Source organism: Microtus ochrogaster, unplaced genomic scaffold, assembly GCF_000317375.1.
Source record: "Microtus ochrogaster isolate Prairie Vole_2 unplaced genomic scaffold, MicOch1.0 UNK3, whole genome shotgun sequence".
Lineage (NCBI taxonomy): Eukaryota > Metazoa > Chordata > Mammalia > Rodentia > Cricetidae > Microtus > Microtus ochrogaster.
This window is the reverse complement of record NW_004949101.1, coordinates 4830081-4854112: the sequence shown is the minus strand read 5'-3', so window position 1 is coordinate 4854112 and position 24032 is coordinate 4830081. Positions and strand designations below refer to the sequence as shown.

Genomic DNA, 24032 nt, shown 5'->3' with positions numbered 1-24032 from the left:
TTCCTATTTCCTTTTTATAAAAACAAGACGCAGTCACTATGGTAAAAACCAAAACACAAGCGAGGAAAAGAAAGAAAAAATAAGAAACCCCTGAAAAAATTGCTATCCCACAGCATATGTGGAGGCTTTGCTCCAGGACCACAGATGTTCAGGACATCAATGAATACTCCTCCTGTAAAACAGTGTCCTACCATACCTGTGACACACGCCCCTGTGTGCTCTGCCTCATCTCCAGATGTGTATATAAAATTAAATAAATGTTAAATAGATAGTTCTTAAACTGTATTGTTTAGGGAACAATGACAATGAGCGAAGGTGGCTCTCCTATCTGTGATTCTCTTTTTCCTTTTATTTTTAATTCTTCTCTCATATAAAAAGGGGGACATATTGGGAGTCCAGGGGAGGTGGGGTGGAAAGTGGAGAGTAGATATGATCAAAATTCATTGTATACATGTAGGAAACTGTCAAAGGACAAATTTTAAATATTCTTTTAAAAAGAAAAAGAAAGTCATTGTGAAATTTTGCCTCCATCTGAGTTACTCCTAAAGCTAACCCTAAGACGAGACCTTGCCAATTTGGGACACTGAGTCATTCCACTAAGAAACAGGGATGGCAGAGAACATTTATGGAACACATCCTGTCAGTCATTGCTCGGGGACTCTCCCCGAGGAACTCAATCCCTGATATTGTCAGGTGTCCTGCACACAGACTGAGCAGATGCCCGTGATGTTCTTAGGGGAGAAGCTGGGAGGTCTGACGTGGAAGGTGGTCAGGCTACGTGAGAGCTGTAGTTACAGGTGACTACAGGGGGCTTAGATGTGGGGACACCAGCAGTGGCTGCCTTCCCTTTACAGGGGAGCGTCTATGCTCAAGCTCACAGCTGATGGGAAGCCCAAAACCCAAGTCAGTCTCAAAAAATAATCCCCAAAGCACTTCCTCTTCCTGCTTCAGATGGTGTCTTGAAGCCCCTTCCCATGGTATGCGTACCTTCTCTTACCAAATCTCCCTCTCTCTGCCCTCAGAAAAATACCGCCCACTGGCAAGTTGGTACTGACCCTCCAAACAGATGCATGTGAGGGGAAAGAAAACTTCGTCCGCTACCTCGAGCATGTCCAAGCGGTCATCACGGTCAACGCGACCAGGAGAGGAGACCTGAACATCAACATGACCTCCCCGATGGGTACCAAGTCCATTTTGCTGAGCCGGCGTCCAAGAGACGACGACTCCAAGGTGGGCTTTGACAAGTGGCCTTTCATGACCACCCACACCTGGGGGGAGGATGCCCGAGGGACCTGGACCCTGGAGCTGGGGTTTGTGGGCAGTGCGCCACAGAAGGGGTTGCTAAAGGAATGGACCCTGATGTTACATGGCACCCAGAGTGCGCCATACATCGATCAGGTAGTGAGGGATTACCAGTCTAAACTGGCCATGTCCAAGAAGCAAGAGCTGGAGGAGGAGCTGGACGAAGCCGTGGAGAGGAGTCTGCAGAGTATCCTGCAGAAGAACTAGGGCCATGCTTCCATCGCCACCGCCCCTCCTCCCTGTCTCTGCCTTGCTCCACGGTCTGGCTGCCACCAGCCACCCAGCAATTCCTGTTACCCCCACACAAGCAACCCCAGCCTGGTCTGCAGCTTTGCTCACTGTCCATGATTATTTTCACTACAATGGAAGCAATCGTTTTTAATTCTGTAGCCCAAATACAGCATTCCTACCAACATCTATGTCCTATGTGTGACTCGACCTTTATTTCTGTCCCGTAAGTGGGTGATACACTGTAAACAAAACAGGGACATCTTTGCCCTCGATTTTTTTTTCCATATCTGAGAAGAAAAAAGAACGCATCTAAAAAGCCACACTTGGCCGCTCAGGAACACGTGTGGTCTCAGCCGAAGTGCAGTTACACGCATGGAAGTGCAAGCTGGCAGGGTGAGCTCCGCAGCTCCAGCACGGGGTGGGTGGTGGCTTGAACGAAGCAAGACTATTCTGGGATGTAAACTGAGGTTGCACGATGAAATAGATGCTATCCCTAGGGAACCCTAAACACTGGGCAGGTGAGGAATCTTCAAAGACACGCACATCGAAATCACCACCGATACCCAAGTTGTGTTTCTTCCGCCCAGCCAGGGTGACATAAAACTGAACCATGTGGCTCTTCTGTCCCCAGCTGCTGCTCTGCGTTGGCATAGAATTAACCGGAGCAGCCAAAAATGCCTGTCTTGCACAGAGTTCATCCACACACCCTCAGTTCCCCGGTACCCTTTACACAGCCACCCAAGGGGGAAAGCGGCAAGGCAGGTCGCGCAGCTGTCTGATGAAGGGCAGTTTACCCGTTTTAGAAACAGGAGCATTCCTTCTCCTGGGGGATTTTAGACTTCCTTGACGTGACACAATCAAGAAGCAAGAGGTTTTCTGTTTTTGTTTTGTGTTGCGTTTTGGTTTGTTGTTGATAGCTTTACCCACATCCACTCTAGCTTGGATTTCCCAAAAGCATCACTGGAGTGCAATGTCTCCCTCATCACAATCAAATTGTGCTTTGATTGATGTGCCGGGCAAACGGGCCCTTGTCCCAGAAGTAGCCGGTAGATAAAAGGGGTACATCAGAAGACACAAGTGTCCATATTCAAGTGGACCTAGACTTGCAAGGAGCCTGTCCCACCCCCTGTGACATGTGCCACCTCATTCCCCATAACTGGAGGCCAGAAGGAAGCAAGCGACAGCCTCTTTTAGAAAAGCACATGTCATCTTGGCAACTCAAACCCTTGAGAATCTCTAACAAGGGGACGGACAGTTGTCAACCTTAAATGACACCATTTCATTTCCTAACAGTTATTACCAAAGTCACCCATGGTCACTTGGTGTCCCCTCCCAAGGATTGGCCTCTTGCTTAAATCTCAGTGCTCAGTCATCCCACCCCCACCCCCAGCCAGCCAGGCTCCCCCACCCTCCCATCCCTGAAGCACAAACAGAGTCTAGAGTTCCTTTACTGAAGCCAGTGACAACATAGAAGCACTGGGGTCCCCATTCCCTGAGGGCAGCAGCTTTAAGAGAGAATCGTGGAAAGCTTCTTTCATTCCTCTTTTCCATCATATTAGCAAGAATCATGTCTTCTCTGACACCTTGTAACTTTCCCTGTATCATGCTTTTCAGTGTAATAATATTTATGATTTTTTTAAAGAAATTTATTACTTGTTGCAAAGATCTTTTTCAACCACCTTATATTTAAAGAAAAAATGGTAATCACTGAAAATTCATTTCACGTTAATGGTCTGGAAATAAACCAAAGGACATTATGTGTGCATGTATGCATAAGTGCACACAGAAATATATATACATATGTAGACTATATACATGTGTATATGTGTGTATATATATACTTGTAAAAATGTACATACACACATATACCTAAATATGTGTGTATTCTGTATGTACTGAAGAAATAGCCACCATATACATCTCTAAAAGAGTATTCAGAAAATATCATAATGATTCTGGCTGAATAAAAGGCCGGTGGATATTCAGGTGAAATGTCTGTTCATCTCTTCCCAATATGACACCTCTGTAATTTTAAAGCTCTCTGTATAAACATTAATGTCTTATATAAGCAGCAAAAATATAACATAGTTGTCCATATTTTCACATTTGTGGTATAATTTATGAAATTAGAGAGTAACTTATCAGCTTCTTAATATAAATGGCAAGTTTTGATATGAGTATATAGTATATAAAGGTATATAATGCTGAATATAATATTTGGTCTCTATTTCATTTTTGGCATCAAATACACAAAACTATGTCCAGACAGTGCTGTTTTTATGATGCCCTTGATTTTAATGCAAGAGACAGTTATTTATTTTCAAAACTGAAAATAAGTAAATAACAATCAGGTTAATATTGTTACTCCATGACAAAAAATTTTTAAGGAAATTTTAAAAATATGTTGTACATTAGGAGGCTAAACAATAAAATATACCTTCCAGAAAATATGTGGGATGTGCTGTATCTTATACAAAACACTTCCACCCATTGTAGGAGCCAAAGACAGATCTTAAAAGTCTGCTTTAGCAAATATGCTTGACAGATGCGTAATTAGCAGATAAGTCACATGATCAACATGTGATCAACAACAGCATTTCTGAGACTCCACTTACATTTGGTAGTGGACTGTAAATTCAGTGTAGGTAATCAATACCAGAACTTCTAACAGGGGAGCATAGGTCAATCATGTATATTAAGTACTGTTTCTTGAGGTACATGATCCCAGTGTATGGGGGAGGAGCGGGGAAGGGAGGTGACCAGAGAAAGAGAGGAAGAAGGATAGTGTGTGTTTGTGAGTGCAGGTGAGCATCTGTCTTTCTGCCCGCCTGAGCATGTGTACAGGCCCATGATGTAAAATGTATGTCTTATTGTGGGTCACAATCAAACCTCTTTTAGAGCAGGACATGGTAGCACCCGCCTTTAATCCCAGCATTTGCAAAGCAAAGACAGGCAGACGATACCTCTGTGAGTTTGAGGTCAGCCTGGTCTACATAGTGAGTTCCAGGACAGCCAGAGCTATGTAAGAGACTGTCTGTCTCAGAAACAAAAAAAAAAAAAAATCTTTTAGAAACACGATTCTAGAACACACTACAGTAGATCAAGCTATACTATAACAACAAAGAGACTCATAATCTCAGTGGCTTGATACAAAGGTTTATTTGCCATTCCCATGAGTTCAAGTGAGGGTTTAGATAACTTTCCAAAGTTACAGATCTCCTGAGAAGGGATCCAGGCCATTTCAGTCTCGTGTTTCACTGTCTGAACATGAGGTGGCGTCTCATCCTCCCTCTATGTTCATGAGACAGGCATACACGCCTGCCCACAGTAGCAGCCAGTTCTCACCTGTGAACTGACATGAACACGGGACAGCTGGGGAATGTAGGACAGCTAATGAGATCCTTAGTGGGCAGTGCGCCCCTCACCGTAGCGCCTGATCCTGTAGAGCAAGTTCCCAATTCTGATTTACACGACAACCTCTCGATAACCTCTCCTCATCGGTGGTCCTGTGCTTGATTGCAAAATAATTGTACCTCACCACCATGTGACCATATAGTATTCGAAATATAGTTTAAAGTAATTCATTATAAACCAGTTATAATGTTCTCTGATCCTATATTTATTAAACTCAATTATTAAAACTTCAAGTGAGCCTATGACTAAAAACAGATGTGGAAAGAAATAAGGCCCGAAGTTTGGTCTTGGGACATTGAAACACTATTAGTCAATACTTTTGTTCAGGCATTGATGCCCTAACTATTAAGGTTTGATGCGTGTGTGTGTGTGTGTGTGTGTGTGTGTGTGTGTGTGTGTGTGTGTGTGTGTGTTTTCTCTGGTCACTCTTTTGCTTAATTTGTTTTATGTGTATGCATATTTTACCTGTGTACCTGTTGGATCCTTTTGAACTGGGCTTACAGATGGTTGTAAAGCCACAATGTAGATGCTGAGAATTGAGTCTGGGTCCTCTGCAAGAGCAACAAGTGCTTTTAACAGCTGAGGCATCTCTCCAGACCCATTTTTAAATTATTACAGTTATTATCCCATGCCATCATTACCCTTGTCATTATAAATTAACGATAGACTTCCATGTAATGGAAACATTCATTGTTTCAAGGGATTATATGAACACCACACAGTGCAAAACCATATAACCAAGAACTTTATATTTAGATAGAAAGAGAAGTGCTAAATAGATGCGTTGAACTCTTATGTTGAAACACTTCATAGCCAGAGTGTTTGTAGAGGCAAGAATCTAATTTGATTTTTTTAAATAATAAAAAACACCACAATGGTTTTAAAGTGAATATATGCTTAAAATAGCATCGGCACATGTCTCATGGGTCAGTGCAAACGATTTGGTTATGTCTAGTAAAGTGATTCTCCATCTCCAAAAATAAATGAGTTGATAGGAAGGGTGGGAGAAAGAACACTCGGCCTGTGGGGCTTAAATACATGGAGAGACAGGCTGGCGGGAGTTGGCAGAGAGAGACTAACATGCAGGAGAATCCCAGTCTCTGAAGAATAGAAGTCTGTTGAGAACAGAGACCAGTGCAGTGGATGAGCCACATCGAGATGCAGTGCACTGGATACCACCCCCTGCCACTGACCCCAGTCCAGGTCCTTCTGGAGTCATTAACTGCAACTTAAGGATGGACACACCACACCGAGAGCCAGAAGAGCTCACTCTACTACAATTAGCCCGTGAGCACCTGAGTTTTCCCTTTAGCCTCTTGTTCATTTAGTTTAACCCTTTCTTTTCATTTAAAAAAAAACTGATCAGACTTTATTTCAGATTTCTAAGGAATCAAGAAGCAAAATCTGATCTGGAGGTAAATTCCTGAGGCCAGGCTGCTAACTCAGCCCAAGGAGGTGAAGGCTCTATGTTGCTGAACTCCTAATTCTCAGCCTGAGTGGGCTGGGGCAGAGTTAGGATGAAAAGGCAGTTAAAATTCTCAGTCCACAGAGTTCGGAGGCCCAAGTCATTCAATAAAGAAGTTGTCAATCCCCTAAATCTAATATGTCAACTGTCACCTATATATATCAAGGAACCTTCTGACCCTTTGGCCTTTCCACCCTAGCATGGAGTGTCTCACTCACTGCCTTATCAAAATCCTACATCCACGAGAACATCCCATGAACTATTCCCAGCGGGAGGCTAAAACTTACTGTTTTCCCTTGCGATCCCAGGGCTCAGATCACTGACTGGCCACAGGTGACAGGTAAGTAACGTGGTCACAGGATACACATCCCCATGGGCTCTTCTCTTTACTACTCAATCCCAGGTAGATGCCACCTGCCATTCCACCAGCCTACCCTATGGACCACCCCCCACCCCCATTGCACCGTGTCTGATTTCCCCATGTGCTATCTGTCTGCTTCTGTATTCTCTTCTTCCGCACACCAGAACAACAGGATTGGGGAGCAGGGCCACAATTGGTCCCCTCCCTACAGTCTTTACAAAGCTTGTCAGGATAGACTCCCAGTCTACTTTTCCTGGCTGATTAAATATAATATAAAATGGCCTTTCATCCCAAAATGATACCCCATGCCTTCTTGTGTAAGGATATTCACTGAACACGCAATCTGGACAAAAAAAAAAAAAACCTTAGTGGGGGAAAGAAAGGCCTTTTGGTGGCTGTTAGCGTCGAATATAATAGACACATGGGCCACAGTCCCGCAAGCCAGGGTCCAGCCAGTGGTTCACATCATTCTCTCTTACACTTTTAAGCTATAAATATTTCAAACTGCAGAATGGACTGGCTTCTCCATTCATCTTTCAGAAAGGACAACAAAAGCATATTTTTTTTTTCTTGAAACCAAAGCCTCAAATGAATTTGGAACAAGACCATTAAAGGCTCTGCCTCCGGATAAAAGGTGACTCTCTAGTCTTCTGTTGTATCTAACAAAGCCATACCACAATGGTGTTCGTGACCCTGGCAGTTTTCTCACACAGCGTGCGCCTGTCCTGCCAGCCGCTTGTTTTCCCGTTTTAGGCCAGGACAACAATCTGCTTCACCGCGTTTACTTGGTCCCATGTGTGTTCTGGAGCATCCGTGTCAAGAAACAATTTTTTAGACATTGTAAGTTAAAACCTGTTTCTAGACTGTTAATAGAACACTAGATATATACAGGCAACTTAGAAATTTCTGTGGGCTGAGTATAGTTAGCCAGGTATGAAGTCCTGGGTTCAACCCCAGACACACACACACACACACACACACACACACACACACACACTGTTTATAAACTTCCATGGCTGATACAGTTTCTATTTTATAGAATTTGGCATAGCAAGTCTGTGTGCCATGGGAGGGTGTATATGGGTGTGAGAGAGGTGTACAGGGGTGTGTATATGTGGTGGTAGTGGGGTGTGTGTGTGTGTGTGTGTGTGTGTACAAAAGATCTTACATGCTCAAATGTGACAAGGCTATGCTATTACTTGAAGTCATAACAAATCTGAAAAATCTCCCCCTTACAGGTCTGGCTGCAGTATTTAGTTAATAAGTGCCTGTTGGACCACTTCACTAGCTTCTTACATGTGTGCATGTTTGTATACATTCATGTTGGTGTGCACGCATGCACGGGGGTAGAGTAGAAAGTGGGTGAGTTCTTCGATTGCTTCTCAACAGTGTTCTGGAGGCAGGGTCCCTCACTGAACCCAGAGCTCACCACCTGGCTAGACTGGCCAGTGAGCCCCGGAAGCCAGGCCCCGTCCACCCCCACACTCCTTCCCAGCACTGGGATTGCAGTACAGCACTGTGCCCAGCTTCTTACATGGTCAGGGCTCAGGTCCTAGGGTTTATGTAACTCCTCCCCTGGTCCTCCTTCACTAACTTCTAAACCAGCATTTACAAAGTAGCACGCAAGTTTGCTTCTGGAAACTGGATGGAAAATTGTACTTCCTGGGTGAGAAAGTTTTACACATTTCACACAGAAGAACACTTGGTGCATGTACTGTGGCAGACAGCATCTGCTCTGCCTACGTCCTCTTTGCCCTTGACATTTCCCTGGTTTCTGTGACTGACTTCCAAAACTCACAAGTACTTCTTTCCTGAGGACATCCTTTGGCTTCCAAAGTTAATACTCGGAGTAGCCACCTCCCACGGACTGACAACAGTAGGTGAGTCAGTACCACCAGCCCCAGGCTAACTCAGGCACGCTCTCGTCTCACCCCAAAGCTGTTCGGTGAAATGCAGCTCTGCTGGCCCTGCCTCTGAAGAGCACCTTTCCCATTGGCTGACTCCATGACTGCCTCTGAAGAGCACCTTTCCCATTGGCTGACTCCTCTGAAGAGCACCTTTCCCATTGGCTGACTCCATGACTGCCTCTGAAGAGCACCTTTCCCATTGGCTGACTCCTCTGAAGAGCACCTTTCCCATTGGCTGACTCCATGACTGCCTCTGAAGAGCACCTTTCCCATTGGCTGACTCCTCTGAAGAGCACCTTTCCCATTGGCTGACTCCATGACTGCCTCTGAAGAGCACCTTTCCCATTGGCTGGCTCCATGACTGCCTCTCCACTTCCCACCTGGCTCTTCTTAAGGTCCTATTACAAAGAAGAAACTTTCTACATTTAAAAGTCTGCTTGGTGGGTGGTGGCTCCAAGAATGACTCGGCTTTGCAAACACAAGCCTCAGTTCAATTATCCAAAGACCACATAGGAAGTCAGGCATCTGTATCCTGGAGAGGCAGACAATGGGTCCCTGGGACTTGCTGGCCAGCCAGACTAGCCTGACTGATAAACTTCAATCCAGTGAGAGGTTCTATCTAAAACACAAGGTAGACGGCACCTGAACAACAACATTGTCCTCTGGTGTCCACATACATACACACACACAGTCGCATACATACACACACACACACACACACACACACACACACACACACACATGCATATACACACATATATGTATACACACACATATCCAAGACATTTGTACAACTGCACACACATGAACACTCACACACATGCTCGTGCACTCAAACAAACACACATTTACTTCAGGACTGACTTTTGAGGGATCCCAAACTTACAATTTCTCATCAATTTGAAAGACCCAGATAAATTTAGACCCCTCTAGAAGAAAGAGTAGAGCCAAAAAAAAAAAAAAAAATCTAGCAGGGAGAGAAGAACCAAATATCTAGGTTAGCCAGTTCAATGCCTCTGTTCCAGGAACTAGCTGACCATAAAGTTAGATTATAATCTTGAGAATAATCTTGAGAAACAGGAGTTACCCCCTTGTGATTATTACTGGTATTTTCAGAATTTTCCAATGACGCCCTCCGTACCCCCTTTGGGTTATTTGGTTATGGTTTCTTCCCTTAAATATCCCTTCTCCCAGCTACTCGGAGTCAAACTCTCTATCCCTGCATGGGAAATGAGTTTCAGCCCCAGTACACTGGTTCCTGTCCTGTCAATAAACCTCATGTGATTGCAGCAAGGACGGTCTCTCGTGAGTTCCTGGGGGCTCATGTTATCCTGAGACTTGGGTGAGAGTCTCCCCCACTCTGGGGGTCTTTCAAATTCATGTCTAACAAAACCCTCAGCCACCTGAACACACACTTGTGCTTGGAGTGGAATGAACATCAACTAGCTTTTTTTTTTTCCTCTGTGAAACCCAGACACCATTTGAGATTTTCTTTTCTTTTCTTTCTTTTTTTTTTTTTTTTTTTTTTTTTTTGAGACAGGGTTGTTTCTCTGTAGCTTTCGAGCCTGTCCTGGAACTAGCTCTTGTAGACCAGGATGACCTTGAATTCACAGAGCTCTACCTGCCTCTGCCTCCCGAGTGCTGGGATTAAAGGTATGTGCCACCACCACCGGGCTCCATTTGAGATGATAATAAATCTATTATATGCAGCAGCTGAGTCCAGAATGGTGGACCAGGCCTCTCACCCACACACTTAGGAGGCTGAGGCAAAAGGATAAAAAACTCAAGGACACACTGTGCTGCGTAGACCCTGCCTCAGAAACAAGCCAGTAATGAAGCACGCTGAAGAGCACGTCCCTTCCTAAGAGACGGTGGTGTGGTGACCGTTAAGAGAGCATCCTTGTTCTCAGCACGGCTGACCCAAGGCCCTATTAAATAGACAAGAGATATGGTGCAAGCAGAAAAAAATCATTTTAATGAGAGTCATTGGCAATGCCAGACAGGTCAACTATGATCTAATCCAAACAGGAACCCACCTCGGGGCACTTCACCTACACTGGCCCCAGCTGCTTTCTTCCGTCGAGCCCTGGCATTTTAAGAGCCCTTCTCTCCCGGTTTCTTGTTAGCCTTTGTCTTTTCAATCACAGTCTCCACAATGACAGAGGTTTCTTCATAGGTCTGAATACTCTCTGTTGAAATCTTCTCAATAGATTCCACCACCTCTACCTTCTTAAAAGCTAAAGCCTTAGAAGGACTTTTTGCCGGCAGGTTACTGCTCTTACTCCCAGGCCCCTCTGGTCCACCCTGATTGGACCCAGACGTTTGTGAATGGGATGTTGATGGTCCATCAGGACCAGGTATGATCACAGAACAGGGTTGCCTGGGCCCCTCATCTTCCTTCTGGCCATCATCTTCTTTTGAGTCCAGGTCTTTTGGTTCCTTGGCCCCTATCCCATTCTTATCTGTAACCTGCTGGTGGTTTGAGTGGTCACCTTCCCTGCCCTGGGGAACCCCTTGTCCATTCTCCAAAGATGGCATGGGCTGCCCAGGAGAGGGCTCCACATGACCATCATGAGGTACAGAAACCACCACCCCTCCTCTAGCTGGGATGGAGGAGGAGTAAAACTCAGGGGCCACAAAACTGCCATCCCCCGTGACCAGTATATACCGCCCTTTGGTGAAGAGGTCAGGGGGTGGCTCTGGCACAGGCTCTTTGGGACCACTCACTCTCTCTTTGATTGCTTTACACAGCTTCCCAAAGGCTTTGCTTATCTGGGCCCCATCTGGTACATCCTCGGGACCCTCCTCCTGGGTTGGGCTTCCTTCCTGTCCACCCCCTGGAGCCAGCTGAGAGTCACTGTTGGCTTTAAGTCCCACCTGCCCTGGGTTTGGTTCTTGCAGAGTTTTTAACTGTGTATCTTCCAGAGTTTCACCCACTTTGTCTTGAGCTATGAGCTCCTTTCTTTTCGGGAGGCTCTTGGGGAGGACCTTTAGTCTCGGTTTAGCCGCCGTGATATCCTGCACAACCCTGGCGAGATCTAAGGAAAAGCACACGGGCAGTGAGCCAACACATGTGTCAACGAGAGGGAATGATGACAGCCACTGAAAAACAGGACAGCAGTACTGAAGGGGGTGTCCAGCAACAGGTGGGTGTCCAGCAATAGGCTGAGCCACAAACAACAGGAAAGCAACTACGGATCTCTCACCCATGCTGAGGTCCCAGCTCAAGCAGCTGGGAAACTTCACGTGAGTCATACGGTCCCTCTGGATTTCCCCAAAGAGAAGGAAAGATGCTACTTTCTCTGACACCCACTTGTCACCCTCGGCTAGAATAACACACGGACGCGTGTACTGTACCAGGACACCAACGAGAGTAACCCCAGTCTCGGTTCCGTCCCTCCCCGCTGTTCTCACAGCAGGGTGCCCAGATACAGAGCTCACAGTGGGAACTTGCTCCACACAGTCATCTCTCTACCTCTCTCAAAAGAGGCACAAGGCAAGACTGCTGGGCCTGCGTCAGGTTCAGGTAGCTTCAGGCCTGGAGACGGCATCTACCTACAGTGTTCCTACAACCTGATTGTGATTATCCCTTGATTGGCATTCCCTTCATTTGGAGCTGAGAGAGGAATCGATGATCTCACATTCAGAAATGGATACCTATCTGTATTTCTTCTGCAGTTAAATGTCTCATGTTGAGGCTGGTGTTCTTGGGTGGGCTACCCACCATGAACTCTTCTCTTCATAACTTCTTGGCCCAGTTACACATTCTATTCAAAGGAGCATATCAAAGAGAGAGGAAAGGCAATCTCCCTCACATGAAAGCAACTTCTATGCTATGGAGGTAGCTCAGTCTGTAAAATACTTGTTTCACAGGCATGAGGGCCTGAGTTTGACTCTCAGAAGCCATGAGAGGAGGGGAAAAAAAGAGGTGTGGTGGTATGGAGAACAGAGGCAGGAGAATGAGGAGCGAGGGGGCAGATGGTTTAGCAGGCAAGTTCCAGGCCAATAAGAGACAATGTCCAAATAAATAAAGGTAGTGTGTGCCATTAATTCCAGCACTCAGAAGGCAGAGGCAAGCAGATCTCCATAGAGTTTGAGGTCAGCCTGGTCTACATTGCAAGTTCCAGGTCATCCAGAGTTACCTAGTGAGACCCTATCACAAAAACAAACAAACAAACAGAAAGCAAAACAAAACAGAGTGTCACCTATGGAACAATATATACGCACAGCCACATGCACTTGCACGCACACACACTTGCACATGTAGAATTTCCAGACGGGTCAGAAGGGAGCATGGATGGCAAGCAGGACCACAATCACTTGGCTTTGCCTAGACAGAAGAAGAAAGCAGAGGAAGCCAGGGTTGGAAGGCAGAGCTGAGCTTGAGGCACGCTACCTTTCACACTGGATCCGAGGCTGAGAAAGGCCTCATGGCTCGGGGTGATCAGAGAGATAGGAGTCTCGATAAAAGCCGAGCTCAACCTGGCAGAAAGAACCAGAAAAAAAAGAAAGGTGGCACCATCTTTAAGTCATCAAAACAAACAGAGTGAGGGACAAGATCAAATCTTGATTCTTGAGCAAAAATGGAAAATGGAGAGAGAGAGAGAGAGAGAGAGAGAGAGAGAGAGAGAGAGAGAGAGAGAGGAGAATGAGAGGAAAGAGGGGGGATAATACAAGGAGAGAAGGGGGAGTGAGAGGAGAGAGAGAGCTTTCTCTAGATGGAAGTGTGCACGATTTACACATTACAAACTGTTAACCTCATCGACATTACCACACTGGGCAAGGACACTGAAGACGTCCCCATGTCTTCACTCTGGGCAAGTACACCGAAGACGTCCTCATTTCTTTAAGCTCAAGTCATAAACAATGAAAAGGCCAAGGGCACTAAACAGTGACTACTTAGAATCTAAAGCACCATTTCTTTATCAGACAGAGCCTGTGGGCTTTCATTTTTCAATTAAAGAACAGCCAATCTGGGCTGAAATATTCAGGGCAAGCAAGATATTCTATATAGAAAACATGATATACAGGATACATATATATTTATGATGTTGTAATATACACATATATAATTAGGATATGTGTAATATACATATATGTGATATATAGGATTTAATACAAGAATATAGGACTTAATAAATAGGATAAATAGTATAAAACATTTTCAAATAACATATAATATGCAAATATAAAACTTTAAAGAAATTGAGGGAAGATGTAAGAAATCACTGAATCTAGGTAGAGTGCTCAGTAGTTGCTTGTTCCATATTGTACCGTGTTTATCTCTTTCCATCTACTTCAAAGGTAACATTAACAAGCCAGCCAAGGGGGTACACCATTAACTTTTGGGGATGCTCTTTCCCTAACACAAAAAAACTGTCAAAAAGACACGAGACGCAGTTCTCCAGTTCTTCTCACAGGTGTGCTAAAGCATTCACAGAAATGGAAGCACAATGTGGGGCTACCCCAGGACACACGGCTCCTGCTAGAGGGAGAACAGACAAAAGCTTGCTTTCCTGCCAAGTGTTCATGCCAGGTGCACACAGCCAAGCTAGAGCACTGGGAGCAGGCGGAACTCTGCTGTGAGGCACTTGGGAAAGGAGGACACCTGGTCTCCTTCAACCTAAATTCAAAACATTGGGAGGACTGATGTTGAAAAGCCACCACTTGATGCCTGACCTATTCTCGGAAGCTTATCTATAGATGGCTATCCGCACAGCCTAGGGAGAGAAAGAGGAAATTGCCAGCAGTAAGTGGGGTTATCACAGTTCTGTTATGGAGGAGACCTGCACTGATCATGACAGACAGTAATCACAAGGGTAGCACTGTCAGCAATAGCGGCAACTCTAAGCACTCCTCAGTGTTGTGTAGCAGAGGAGACACAAACCCATGATCTCACCTGCTAGACCATCAGTTCCCAGGAGGCACAAAGCAGCTCCCTAAAATCTGTTTCTGGTCAATCTACTTAAAATAGCATGCATCCCTGCAACCATCCCCACCATTCCTCCCATGCTCTCTGCCCAAACCTTCTCCAGTGCTCTGCACACTCCCTCTGCCACAGAGTCAGCCATCTTCAAGTCAAGGATGTTTGCATTTCCTGGCCCGCCACATCACTAGTCCCTCCAACGGTGCCTAGCACATAGCGGGCCCTCAACAGAGACTTGTAGAATGGAGATGTAGACAGAACAGAAAGCCACGCGTACAGATACAAAACCATACCTGTTGCCTTCGCTCTCAATGATCCGATGATACCGATCTAGCTCATTCCTCAGGGTCTGCTGGGCCACAGCCAGCTGCCTGCAGTCATAGGATGACCTTTCCAGAGACCGCTCAGCCTCCTCTGTCTCCTTCCGTAGGTTTTCGATCTGTTCGTTGTAAAGCTGTATCTCATCATCGTAACACTCATGTGCGTGTTTAATGGCTTGTTCGAGGGATGCTGTCTGTGAGCAAACACAAACTGCGTGAAATGCCTCACATCTTCCCCCCAAAACAGATAAAAGTTAACGTGGGGGCTAGCAAGAGGGTGCAGTGAGTATGAGTGTTGCTGAGCAAGCAAAAGGACCTGAGTTCAAATCTCCAGCACCAACGCAAAAGCCAGGCATAGGCCCCACATGCTAGTAAGTTCATTGTCAGGGGGATGAGACACAGGAGGATCCTGGGAGCTTGCTGAGGAGCCAGCCTACTCGAAGTGGTTATTTTCAGGACCAGTAGGAGACCCAGTCTCCAAGAATAAAGTCAAGAGTGTAGAGAAAGATACTTGGCATCCTTTTCTGGCTTCTCTGTGCATGCCCATAGGCACATGCATATCACACACACACACACACACACACACACACACACACACCATATAAATGTAAATTAAGTTTTTAAAGATATGGTGGAAATACAGAAGAAGGCCATTTTACATTGTTGCTGGAAGTGTGAACAGCCTGTACATGAACTTAGAGACAAGCTTACTATATGCAATAAGACAAAATCTCATCTCAAGAAGAAAAGGATGTGGTATGTATGTGTCTTTTAAAAAATGAAACAAAACTACTTCTACCAAGAGCAACACTTCTCAAACTGTTCCATGCATTAGTGCTGCCAGGCATGGGAATGGAGGGATTCTGAGGAGATGTAGCAAACTACATCTCTGACCACTTCCCATGAGATGCTGACGGTCGTGGTCCATGGATCATGATTGAAACTGCAGAAGGCTAGACAGACATCTATATCCAACTCCAGGCTTGTACACCTTAAGGTGCTTCCTGCAGCCAAGCCTGTATATCCACACTACGTAGCCTGGTGACGATCATTGCTAAGACAGATAGACACTTCCCGTCAGTGGTAATGTTTGGAAATTCAGCATATAAAGGTGTTTAGGTGTTCCATTGCATTGGAAGGATGAAGGAGTAAGGGAGCAGGTACATAGATTGAACTCTTTTATGAATGTGCATGTGTGGTACAGAAAGGATATTTGTATATATGTGTATCATATATGGTGTTGTAAGGTATGTATGGGTATATGTGAAGATGTGGGAAATGAGTATAGTATACCAATGTGTGGGTGTGATATTTGTATGTGGATGTATGTGATATGTGTATGGGTGTATATGTGAGGAGTGTGTACATGTGTCTATATGTTGTGTGTGATGTATGTAGGTATACGACATATGTGTATATGATGTGTATAATGTATATGTAAGTGTGCGGTGTGTATGTGTATGGCATGTGTGATGTGTGTATGTGGGGTATGTATGTTGTGTGTGTATATGGGTGGGGTGGGTGGGGGTGAGGTGTGTGGTAGAAGGTGTGATGTATGAACTGAGTGTGTGGGGGTGTGGGCTCATGAACAAATGCTGAGGTCAGAACAGGATAGCAGGTGTCTCCCTCCATCATTCTCTACCTATTGTCTGGAAAAATATCTCACTGAACTGGAAGCTCATCATACTGACGAGGTTAGCAGGCTAGCGAGCTCCTGGGATCTGCCTGCCACCAACCTGCAATATAGAAGCTTGGAACCAGAGTTGAAGCCAACTCGGGAGAGCCCATCATATGCCTTCTTGCCTGGGGTTTCAGAAAGGGCTAGCTCTTGTGGACCAGGCTGTCCTCAAACTCACAGAGATCCACCTGCCTCTGCCTCCCGAGTGCTGGGATTAAAGATGTGCACCACCACAGCCCAGCCAGAAAGGGCTATCTCAAAAGCAATGAAGTGGTGGCAGGTTCCAGACTACCATGAGGACATGTAAGTGGGGGCCTGGACTGCCATTCTGAAGCCATGACCTTTTGAAATGTAAACAGAGAAGCTGAGAGAGGTGTGTCTTCAGACAGAGAGATGAAACTAAAGAGGGAGGATAAGCAGAGATGTAGGAGCCTGTGCCAAGAGGAGGAAGAGAAAGGAGAGAGACAGCGAGCCAGTGCCTTGGATCCAGTTTTTGGTCCCTGCTACATACCTGCTCTGAAATTTCATAAGCTTCCTGTTACAACCAGTTCCTTGGGGGGTTGAGGAAACCTTCCCAGCAGAGAACACAGCAGGAATCACTTTAACCAAGACACTGAAGTCAGCACTGTTAGGAGAAATGGTACCTCTCACAGGCTCTTCCCCAAAGCAAGGACCCTCAATCAGATCCTGACAATACATCAGAGGAACCCAAATGAGGAGAGGACGGGTCGTCAGAACTCCCCAAATCACCAGGGTTCGCAAGGCAGACACCCTAAGACATGGCAGGAGCTCAGGAAGGCACAGGTACTATCATCACTTGGGAAGTGTGGCATCCCTGTGAATTTGCTGTATTTCCTCATTGTACTAGGTGGTTCTAAAACGTGAACTTGTGGGAGGCTGGGACAAAGGATTACAGGATGTGGTAGAAATTTCAACCTTGCAGAAATCTAAACTTATTTCAAACTACAACTTCCAGTTTGGGCCAGTCTCTGAGAGTTTCTAGTGCTCTAAAATCAATCTCCATCCAACAGTCAGCTGTAATGTCAAGTGCCAAGTCACACCGCCACCTGCTGGGGTAGCCGCATGCTCTTGTGCAAGCACAGAGGTCACATACTCCAGGAAACGCTTTCAAGAAACAAGGGAATTGTAAGACCCTTCTGGGGATTGAATATTAGAGTTGATTCGGGGCAACATCAAGGGAGTGTGTGGAACCACATGGTCAGGGGACGGAGACACAAAACTTGAGAGCATCCTTGTTCATCTTTTGCATGTGTGTGAAATGGTCGTCAATCAAGGAAAGAAGGAAAGGGGAGGGATGAAAAGAACCTATGTCCTTCCTGAGTATGGCTTCCCTGTCTAGAGTGGAAGTCCTGATGTGTAGGAAAGTGTGTGTCCTAGTATGAATCAACTCACCAAGTTCATTATGGTCTCATCAGGGCAGGGCTGCTCTTATTCCCTCTACTACAGATGAGAAAACTGAGGCATACCGGTGAAGTGACTTTCCCATCAACACCAACAAAATGCAAACCCAACTGTATAGGGTGTGAGACACTTCCTGAAACTGTGGCCTCTCTATCCTCCAAAGCTACAGGTGAGCTTTGTCGGTAAAGGTGCTTGTAACCAAGCCTGAGTTTGAGACCCAGGGCCTAAATGACAAAAGAAAGAATTGATTTCTAAGAGTAGTCCTAAGTTGTCTAAGAATTTCACACACGCGCGAATGAGCACACACGCACACACGCTCGCACGAGCACACGCACAAAACCAGCAGATAAATGTGGTGTTTTGTTTTGTTTTGTTTGGGGGGAAGAGAAGCCTGTGTTCTGCACGGATTGAACGCTAACTTCCAAATCTCACCACTAGATGGCAATGAGAACCTTAATGACAAAAAAGAGGCCTGGGTGCGCCCTGCTTGGTAATCAATAGAAGAGTTTTCATTCAGGTTCCCTCAAGACACCAAACTGTCTGTCAGTCATTCCTCCTCCGCCTGGAAGAAGTGGCATCTCCTGGAGACTTGGGCATCTTGAAGGAGGGGTCCCCAGTTCCGTTCTCAGACTCTGTTCTTTTATGCTGGATCTAGAGTCTCTCAAATGCCTGTGGAATCGGCTGGAGGGCTTGTTAAATCAGGGACCAACAGGCCACGGCTGGTCTGGAAGTACCCATGAGTTTGCAGGAGTCTGCATCTGGGACCTAACAAGTTCCCAGATGATGCTGACGCTGCTGGGCCAAGGACCTTACCCTGAAGACCCCAACCATAGAGCATTCTGGAAGTACCAAAAACTCTAACCAGAAATAGAACCATCTGCTGCAGCCCTGTCAAATGTCCTGTCCCCAGATCTAGCCTTGGCTTGGCTAAAAGGCTATGCAACCAAATCTCCCTTAGAGGTCAGCTACTCACTGCGGGAACACAAAGGCTCTTAAACCAGCAAAACCCCAAAGGTGACCAGGCTCAAGCCTGGAACTCACAAGATCAGTCACGGAACATTCTGGTCAATCCTCCCCCATCCCCTACACCTACCACACCTCTCATATCCCCAGTCACCCATTTTTGCGCCTGTGGTTCTCAAACCATGATTCCTGAACCATCACTGTGACCTGGAAACTTGCAAATTCATGACACATATCCACCTAGTGTCTACTGTTACACCCAGTGGCGATCAGAAACTATTGCTTTCAATTGCAGCTAATTCGACAAGCCCACGGTCTCTGTGAACTCAGTCCTAGTGTTACACCATGACAATGCTAGATGGCGACAGACTTTGTAAGTGTCAAGTTCTTAATTAGTCTTTCTTAAACAGCAAGTTATTTAAATTAATTCTAACCATGTATGCCCATACAAGAGGAAGGAGCCAGGTCAGTGAAGTTGGAGCCAAGGGATTAGACCCAGAAGGACTTCGTGTGCAGCTGCTGGTTTTGAAGACCGTACAGCCTTGGGCCAAGGAATGCACCACCTCTACCACCAAAGTCAGCAAGGAAACGGGTCCTCCCTACTACAGGCTGGCAGAAGTGACATCTGCCAACAACATGAGTGATGAGTGACCCTGAAGCAAGTTCTCCCATAAGGTCCTCCTGCTGGGACCTTGGTGTGCCCACTTCTTCACTTCCTCAGGGGAGAGCCAGAGCAGAGAGGCCAGCCGTGCTCGTCCCTCTGTCTGACTTACAGAGCAGTGAGAACACGTGCTTCATGTACCTGGGTTGGGACCACTTGTGTAGGCAGCAAACTTGGTTTTCAGTAGACCCACAGCTGTCTTTTGTTACTGGATACAGTCACCCTCAAGTCCAAGGAGTCCGCATCCATGGACTTGACCAATTGGAGATTGAAAATATTTTTATTTGTGTCTCTGCTGAGCCTTTTTAGTCATTCTTCTCTAAATAAAAAATGAAACTACTTACACCCCACTCACACTATACTGGGTGGTGTAAGTTTCTAGAGCTCAGTAAAGCATATGGGAGAATTGCATAGGTTATATACAAATACCAAAACACTTCACAGACTTGAGCATGCATGAACGTTAGGATCTGCCGGGATGTGACGACAAATTCCCCTTGGAAACTGACAAGTGGCTATCCAAGCCCTGCAGACAGTCTCAGGCGTGTGCTAGCCCACTTGCTGATATGTGAAAGCAGTGCACATTTGCAGAGCCCATGCTTCTTGTTCTGCACTTTGCCCTCTTGCAGAGCACAGTGGGGACAGCAAGCCATAGTTGAGTCAGCTAGAAGAGGACACACGAGACCATCTATAGGGCGCTGCGCTGTGAGGTCAGGATGTGCAATAGATGGGTGGGCAGAATCCATTTTCCCCTCAGCCTATCTCAGCTTGCCATGGACTCATCAAAACATGACCTCGCAAGTCAAGGATAGGTGCATAACACATAGAATTATTTGGTAGTCCTTGACAACTATCTTTATATAATTGGCTTGCTTTTAACATTTTCTGAGTAGGGGTTCACAAGCCTCACCAGACTACCAAAGCCTAGGGGGGAAGGGAGACCTAGATGAGGCTGTGAGAGCCTGCCTTAGACACAGAGATCAACTTAGAAGTCTCAGAAGTGAAGCCGGGCTGTGGGAGTGCACGTCTTTAATCCCAGCACTCGGGAGGCAGAGGCAGGCAGATCTCTGCGAGTTTGAGGCCAACCTGGTCTACAAGAGCTAGTTCCAGGACAGGCTCTAAAGCTACAGAGAAACTCTGTCTTGAAAAAAAAATAATAAGTCTCAGTAGTGGCATAAGGTGAGAACAGGGCATGACCTGAAAGTTCTACCTCGTGTTCCAGAAACCAAGCTAATCCTGTCATTTCACATTCAATGAATTGTAGTTTGAAAACCATGAGTTTCTGAGACATGGCAGGTCTGCACCTGCTTCCTGAGTCATACATGCACAACACATACATTCCACATGTATGCACATATACCCTACATAGATACATCACACCCTCCATATACACATCACATTTGTACAGTCAACAAAAACAGATGTGTACCCAAATAAAGAAGAACATTCTTTGTGCCCCCAGAGCTAGACTTTTCCATACCAGGCTAGGGTTCATCTTGTTAGTATCTAGGGCTGTGGTTTTCAACTCTGTCACCCTGGCCATGGAAAGTGACATATTTCACACCATAAGTCACCTCATATGTGTGCATTTGAGCAAATGCACATGTAGTCAACCATATACAGATATATTTAAGACAAAGGTTTCCCAAAATTTACTCGACACTTTTAACTCCCAGTCTGTTCCTTCTTATTCTCAGTTCTCAGACACGGAACTGTCTTCTTTCTTTCTACCAGTCCATTCTATTGAACACATTTTACACCAGTGAGTTATAACTAACAGTTTGAAAACCAGAGTCTCCAGAACCATGACTGAACCTATACCCACTTCCTCAGTCACATGCAAAGCACACACACACACAATACACACATCCAACATACATGTACATATGCCCTATATGGATATATCACACATTTCATATAAAAATCACATGTACATGCTATACATATACCTCATATACATTCATCTCACATACACATACATACAAACTTCACACACCATGCTGCATGAACACACCACAAACACCCTTCGCATTACACAAACATGTAATATACCTACCACACACACTTTACAATATACTCTACACACTTACAGCACAAATACATTCGCATCACACCTGCTCGCACATTACACACAGACACTATACACACATGTACCACACATACCACATATATGTCCCGCACATATACACAAATATAACACACACATTCTCTACATAAACATTTGTCTCTCCCTTCTCCCCTCCCCCTTCTCTTCTCCCCTCTCTCCCCTTTCGGGACCTCAGAGGAAATCACAGTGATCAAAAGTATCTAGCGCCTGAGCTGTGGTTATATCCTGAGAAGAATGCATTTTAGGGTCATGACTCAACTTCTCCCCTGTAATTTTCAGCTCAGGGACAACCACCATCCCTGGCTGCTTTCCAATGTCCCTGGGAATGCTGCACAGTGCAAGCTCCGTGAGCAGCCCAGCGGGGATGGGAAGCTGGATGTCAGAGACTGAGATAAAATGCGGATCCGGGAAAAGTTTTAAGTTTTTCCCGGTGCTGTGGGCAGGAAGGCAGGACCTGAGTGAAGTGTCCATCTAGATGTCCCAGGTTTTATAGTCAGAATTTTAGATCTTACTCTGTTTTGTTCCTTGGGTGTACTTATCTACTAAATATAATTTGATTGGTTTTGGGACATGTGTACTTATCTACTAAATATAATTTGATTGGTTTAGGACATGTGGCTACCCAGCTGTAGGAAGTGCAGCATTTAAACCCAACATTCTCCATCACTGTGCCCAGCTGCATGGAAACAAGAAAAATAACATGAAGGAATCAAGACCATAAATCATAAAAGCCACAATTAAAAAGAAACAGACATGGGAGCCTCGTGTTAGCAGATATCTAACGAGAGGCAAACACTGGCACAAACCACCTACCAGCCACCATCAATTCCAAAGAAGAGACCATCAGGAAAGAAGAAACAGGAAGGCCCAGATTTGGATGAATGTGGGATTAGAACCCTGATATGTATCTGCCTCTAACAGGTTTTTGACATAGCCAAAGTGACCCCATGAAATGGGGTATTGCCCTTGGTTGGAAAAGGCACAACTCAATGGAGACACAAGAACTACCATGTGGTTGGGTGTCCATGTGTTCCTAGCTCCATTTCCCTGGGACTCTTCTTAGCTCCGTGCTAAAACACACAGCCTGGGAAGCCCCAGACCAGGACAAAGCTAGGCATTTGGTCACCTGCTCAGAATACTACAGTGCAGGGCACACAGGTGTTGAGTCTGTAACAGTCACAGAAATGGATACCTATGCCTGCATGTTCCATTCCTATAAAATGTGTAGAGGACCCTGCTAGGGATATGGGACATACCTGAGCCTGCAGCTCAGCTTTCTGTGCCTGCAGGTGAGTGAGTGTGTCCTTGCTCTCCTCCAGCTGGCTCCGCAGGGCAGCCACTTCCCGTTCTGTCAACAGCTTCTCCTGCATAACAAGACCAGACTCAGACTCACACAACGAAGAAATGCAAAGATGAGGGGGCAGTGAAAAAGTAGGGCCCCTTCTTTGTACCCCCCAAGTTCATGTGCCAATGCCTGATTTGCCAAAGCATTGGTGAGTGGGAACCTTTGGAAGGTGACTAGGGTCAGATGAGGTCATGAATGTGGGGCTCCATTAGGAGCTCGTATTTATGAGAAAAGAAAGAGTTAACAGGAGGTTCACCCTCCCAGCCACCACCATATGGGCACACAATGGAGGAGAGCCTGCGACAGGTGCCAACTCTGCTGGCAACTTGATCTTGGAGTTCCAGCCTCCAGAGCTGGGAGCAATAAACTAAGGGTTCCTGTGACAACAGTCCAAGCTGAGTCAAACAGGCCCACAGTGGCCACTGTCTGAACTGCAAACTACTAAAGAGTAAAGTTCAGACAACCAAGATGGGGAGACATAGGCATAGAGCTCTTAGTGCCCCAGACTGACTCGTCAGACAGACATTTGACTTTCAAAGCCTTTGTTTTCCCTTTTGTGAAAATAAAACTGTGGTGTACAGATGCTCATTTGGCTCCGGGTTCTGTGCCTATGAAGATGAAAACCATTTTGTGCTCTGAGCCATGAGCTATGCAGGAGTCATCCGGCCCCACAAGGTGAAAGGGAAGTAGGACTCTGAGTAGACCACTGCTCAGGCCTACGGACGATCTGCAAGTCTGGAAGGAAGTCCTCTTCCAATCTGTTCACAGTCTGTCCTGACTTGCCTCTCCACTTGCTCAAAAATACCAGTGATTCACAAAGGCTGATTGTTTAGGAACCCTGCCTACAGCACAGAGGACACTACACTCCCTCAAAACCCATCAACTCAAAGCCAGGAACCCTGCCTTCAGCACAGAGGACACTACACTCCC

The 24032-nt window shown here is 45.8% G+C and overlaps 2 protein-coding genes across 2 annotated transcripts in view; one reads left to right on the top strand and one right to left on the bottom strand.

Annotated features, from left to right (window-relative positions):
• Positions 1–1721, top strand: part of Pcsk2 (proprotein convertase subtilisin/kexin type 2) — a 243206-nt gene extending 241485 nt beyond the window's left edge. The window contains exon 12 of the mRNA XM_005365519.2: positions 1023–1721. Coding sequence (XP_005365576.1) covers positions 1023–1509 — 487 coding nt within the window. The 3' untranslated portion in view covers positions 1510–1721. The remainder of the gene's footprint in view (positions 1–1022) is intronic.
• A 9053-nt stretch (positions 1722–10774) lies between these two features.
• Positions 10775–24032, bottom strand: part of Bfsp1 (beaded filament structural protein 1) — a 36304-nt gene continuing 23046 nt past the window's right edge. Inside the window, exons 5-8 of the mRNA XM_005365663.3 lie at positions 23014–23121; positions 14900–15120; positions 13077–13162; positions 10775–11718 (exon numbers count right to left, since the gene is read on the bottom strand). Coding sequence (XP_005365720.2) covers positions 10775–11718; positions 13077–13162; positions 14900–15120; positions 23014–23121 — 1359 coding nt within the window. The remainder of the gene's footprint in view (positions 11719–13076; positions 13163–14899; positions 15121–23013; positions 23122–24032) is intronic.